The 4956-nt window shown below is 60.7% G+C and overlaps 1 protein-coding gene across 3 annotated transcripts in view; it reads right to left on the bottom strand.

Annotated features, from left to right (window-relative positions):
• Positions 1-4956, bottom strand: part of SLC25A42 (solute carrier family 25 member 42) — a 26952-nt gene continuing 21996 nt past the window's right edge. For all 3 annotated transcript variants that reach the window (XM_059389498.1, XM_059389497.1, XM_059389496.1), the window contains exons 5-8: positions 4720-4886; positions 4233-4349; positions 3478-3629; positions 1-2302 (exon numbers count right to left, since the gene is read on the bottom strand). In XM_059389498.1, the coding sequence (XP_059245481.1) occupies positions 1995-2302; positions 3478-3629; positions 4233-4349; positions 4720-4886 (744 nt within the window). In that variant the 3' untranslated portion in view covers positions 1-1994. The remainder of the gene's footprint in view (positions 2303-3477; positions 3630-4232; positions 4350-4719; positions 4887-4956) is intronic.

Here is a 4956-nt window from a genome sequence, read left to right as displayed (position 1 = left end):
TCAGGAAAAAAAATCATTTTAATTTTTATTAAATATACTCTCTTGGCACAAATCTTTAAAATATATAAACATTATATATAAACAAAGTGTCTTCATGGCATCAAAATGTAACTCCAGATCAGGATGGACACCGGTGAGAGGGGTGAGGCCGAGGAGGGCACTGGCCCAGCTGTGTGCAGGGCTGGGGGTGGGGGGGATGCTGCTGAGGCCGTCAGCTGAGAGCCACCTCGGGGAGGCACACTGGGGCCAGCAGGACCTGGGGGCCCTTCCCTCTGCAGCCCAGCCTGCGGCTCAGAGAAGGGTGCCGCCTAACCATTCCTTTGGTCTCACCTGCCTGGGGTGGTCCCCAGCCCCTGCTGCTTTCTCTCACCCCAGCAGGCCCTTGGGTCCCCACCCCATCTCCCTGAGAGGGGCCCCTGCCTCTCCTGCCTCTCCTGGGCATGGGGCAAGGCTGGCAGAGGAGGTGGGAAGCCCCCCAACAGAACAGCCATGGCCCCGGGGACGAGACTCAGGCCGGCCGGGGGACACATGCGAGGAAGGACAGAGAGAGGGGTCTTCACCCCCGCAGGTCCAAGGCAAGAACAGAAATGGGACAGAACACAAGGGAAAAATGAAAGTCATGACTGGAACTGTGCGTGGGGCAAGCACGCCCTCTCAGACCCTTTTGCACAGGGTGGCTGCCCATGGATCCGGTCACCCTCTGGTCACTCTCTGCTGGAACCAGATCAGGCCGGTTAGGGTTTACTGTGACTAGACCCAGGGGCAGCCTGATTGAAAAGCAAAGCCAAAAGAAATCAAGAAACTCCACAGGTCATTCAGAAATGGGTGTTTCTGCATCTGTGATACCCGGCAGACCCCAGGGAACATCTCCGAGACCACTCCCTGGGGATTCCCTGGGGTACACCGGCTGCCCACCCCCAGGCCACACAATGTCTCAGGCGCTCTCACTTTGGGAGGATCAAGGCTGCGGGTCACCTCCATGCACTCTGTTTATGCAAATCAGACTACCCTGTGTGCCTTAAACTGCCCCGAGTCCTGGCCAAGTGCCTGCTAAGGGGGGGAGGGGAGCCAGGGACACGTCAGATGCCACAGGCCTCCAGGAGCCACTGTGCCTAGGGACTGAGGGTTAGGGCCTGAGGCCTGGCCTCTGGTGGTGAGGCCTGTGGGACAGTGGTGGGAGCTTCCTGGCCCAGAGGAGGTGACTTGGGTCCCAGCAGATGCCTCCAGGTTAGGACTCAGGCCCAAAGCCATGGCGATTCCACAAACCCTGCTGGCTGGAGGCGGCACAACCCTCCTGGGAACATTACAAACCGGGTGGGTGGGCAAGAGAGGAGATGACCCACTCCTGGGGCCTTATTTGGGCCACGGAGTCCAGGACCCAAATAATGCTATCAGGAGGCTCTGGTGACAGAGGAGTCATGTCATCTGGGAAGTAATGGCAAAGGCAAGACAGGTGGGCGGGGAAGTGGGTTTGGGGGTTGGGGGGCAGAGTTGGGGGGCAAGATACTATTTTTCAAGCCCCAGCTGAAAACGAGGCCAGCCCCACCTCACCAGGGCTGGGAGGCTGGGGCCTCTCTGTCCATCCTGGGGCTCCCTCCTCTCTGTAAGAACAGGGGCAGGCGAAGTCTGGCTCCAGGCCCAATGGGCATTGGGTCACTAGAACCAGGACCGTGTCCCAGGTCACAGAGCACCAGGAGGTGGCGCTGGTCACTCCCAGCTTGGGGCATTTAGGGCAGCCCCTCCAGAACGCAGGGCCTCCCACCTGGGGAGGAGGGCTGGGGACAGCCCGAGAGGCCCCGCCCACCAGTCCCAACATTGCACTTCAAGGACCACTGCCTTTGGGACCCCCACAAGGCCCCCCAGCTTGTTCTACAAGGTGCTCCGACGTCCCGGTTCCCAGGGTGGAATCGAGCGCACCCTCGCCCCACAGGCTCAGAAACAAGGGGTCGGTGGTCCACCGCACATGGAAGCCCGGCTCCCTGGCGCGCGGGTCCCTAGCTCTGCAGGTGCCGAAGCAGGATCTGCATGAGGTCGAAGGTGGTGAAGCTGATGCCCACGGCGATGGGGCCCTTGAGCCAGTTCATGCTCAGGCCCTTGTAGAGGCCGCGCACAGCGCCTTCCTCCCGCACGATAGCCTGCAGCGTGCCCACGATGGAGGCGTGTGGGTGCCCGGTGACCCCAGCCGTCTGCATGCGCCGCCGCACCACGTCCAGCGGGTATGAGGCCGACTGCCCGATGAGGCCGGCGCAGGCCCCGAATATCATGCGCTCAAAGGGGTAGGGCTGCGGGCGGCCGCTGTACTCTGCGGACGGGCACAGAGGGGCGGCGTCATTGTGTGGGGGCCGGACCCCCTGAGCTGGCGCTCACACGAGCTCAGAGCTCACAGTCCGACCCCCTGCTCCCCAGGACCTTCCCGCCCTGGGCCTCCTCACCCTCTAGCCATTCCTTTTGAGAAGAAAACTTTTTAAGAAAGGCAGAAATGCCTTTCTTAGCCAAGTCCTACCGCGCACAGCGAGCTCACATCTGATCCCTCTTGTTCGGGCTGACAGCCCTCTCCACGCCCCCAGCCTGCTCCATGGGCACTGTCTGCAGGGGTACAGGGGCAGGCAGGGCGAGCAGCTGCCAGGACAGGACACATGGGCAGGATGGAGTGGGGGGCAGCAACCAAACAACAGAGTTCTTTAAAAACATGGGCTTATAAATTTAATAGGAGCAAGCCCCGTGAGACAGCGTTCCTCACCACGCACATTGGCCGAGGGTGAGGGACTCCACCAGCACCCGAGGGTGGTGAGTGAGCAGGGATGGGGCTGGGCAGAGTGGGGGAGTGGAGTAGATGCCAAAACCTGGGGCTCACACAGAACACACAGGGAGGCACTCCGGGGTGATCACCTGTGATCACTGTCGGGCTGATCCCCGACAACCTGGGAACAGGGGAGGCTTACAAAGCCGATGGGACAGAGCCTCGGGTACTGCAGGATGGACTCAGAGGTGGCCTGGGGCCCTGCAGAGGGAGCAGAGCTGGGAGCGGGAACATTTGCTTTCTTTAACAAAAACCATCTTGGAACACTGTTAACACCTGGTTGCCTGGGGTAGCCGGTCCGGGTAGCGGTCTACTGTTCTCTGTACGCTTCTGCGCTTTCTGAATTCCTCAAAATTACCACCACCCAAGAGCCCTCTTCCCCTTCTGGCTAGGTTGTATCCGGACGCTTTGGGCACAAGTGACTGCCACTGCTCTTGGTGACACTCAGGATGTCACCAAGCTGGTCTTAAAACTCGGCAAGGAAGGCTGGGAGTCCAGCTGCCTCCGTGGTGGCCTGGTGTCCGTGCCGTTCTGATCTGGACCTTGGCCGGGAGCTTGTCCCTCCCAGGGCAGGGACCTCAGTGGCCCGCCTCTTAAGTCTTCGTGGCCCCGGGGAAGCATGGCCCCGGGGAGGCGCGGCCTGTGTGGCCTGTGCGGCCTCCCCACCAACCCCTTACCTCGGTGCAGGCTCTTGAGCGTCTCATAGGTGAAGAAGCTGAGCCCCGCGTAGGGAATGACCCCCAGCACGGTGGGCGTGAAGCCATGGTAGAGGGTCTTCAGACCCTCTTCGCGGGAGATGCGGATAAAGACGTGAAAGATGTTGCTGTACCTGCAGGACAGAGGCACGGGGCGGGTGGCTCGCGGGCACAGAGAGGGGCCGCTGGCCTACGCTAATGCACAGCGGCCCCCCCACCCCGAATGGGGGCTGGGTGTAGGTGCTTGCTTTCTTTAAGGAACACAACCGTACTGCGAAATCTTGGTCACTGGAGGGGGAAATGGGTGCCTTGGGCCGTATCCCACCTTCACAGGCCAGATCACTGCAGGGAGCGGCCTTTGTCTTTTAACTGTGGCCATGTGTAACCTACCTGTGCTAATTCAAAACGAAGAGTTGGAGGGGGGCGGGGGCATCCGGGTGGTGCAGTTGGTTAAAGGTCCGACTCTCGGTTTCGGTTCTGGTCATGATCTCGGGGCCATGGGATCAAGCCCCATGTCAGGCCCCACACTCAAGTGTGGAGTCTGCTTGGGATTTGTGCTCTCCCTCTCCCTCTGCCCCTACCCCTACCCTACTCTCTCTCTAAAAATGGATGGATAGATCTTTTAAAGAAGTGCAGACTTTGGACGTGATGTAAGCAGAAGCTGAGCCCGGGGCGAGGGGAACAATTAGTGCCTTTTTAGCGCGGCTGCAGGTGGCCCGCCCGGCCTGGGGACTCACATTTCCTTTGGGGTCACGGCCATCCTGGCTCTGACCAGGTCCAGGGGGTAGGTCAGTGAAGCAGCTGTCGTTCCGGCCAGCGCACCCGCAAGGAGGCGGGGCCATGGGGGCAGGGCTCTGAAAGAGGGGGAGGCGAGAAAGTGAGACCCCCTCAAGACTCGGGGTGCCCACAGGTCTCAGCCAGTGGGGAGAACCAAGTGAAGGGCAGGGGCTGGCTTCCTCATGGCTGAGTAGTGGGGTCCCTGGGGTGGATGTCATTTTGAGGTTCCCATGGCTGCTGTCCCTTCCCGATGGCTTGTGCGGATAAATGAAGAGTTCCTACCCTGCAGACACTGTGGGGCAAGCTGGGATCATGGGACCTCTGGGGACTTGGGTTCTCAGGGAAGGACTTCTGCCATGGCGAGCGTGTGGAGGACAGGAGGGCAGGGTGACCGGACAGAGCTAAGAGGGTTGGGGGAGGTGGGGACAGGTGGGGGCAGGCACTCACTCCCCGCGGAAGCCATAGTAGTGGCCCAGGACCCGCTTGTACTCCTCATGGGCGCTGAACTGGATGGCGGCGTAGGGCACCACGCGCACCATGGTGGCCGAGTTCCCGCGCCACAGGCTGAAGAAGCCCTCGTTGAGGTAGGTGAAATACAGCAGCCGGAAGGCCTCCTGGCGGGAAGGGGAAGGTCAGCATTCCCCCATGAGCACCCTCTTTTGTCCGGCATGCTGACTTATCCCC

Source organism: Mustela nigripes, chromosome 2, assembly GCF_022355385.1.
Source record: "Mustela nigripes isolate SB6536 chromosome 2, MUSNIG.SB6536, whole genome shotgun sequence".
NCBI classification, from domain to species: domain Eukaryota; kingdom Metazoa; phylum Chordata; class Mammalia; order Carnivora; family Mustelidae; genus Mustela; species Mustela nigripes.
This window is presented reverse-complemented; position numbering and strand designations above follow the sequence as displayed.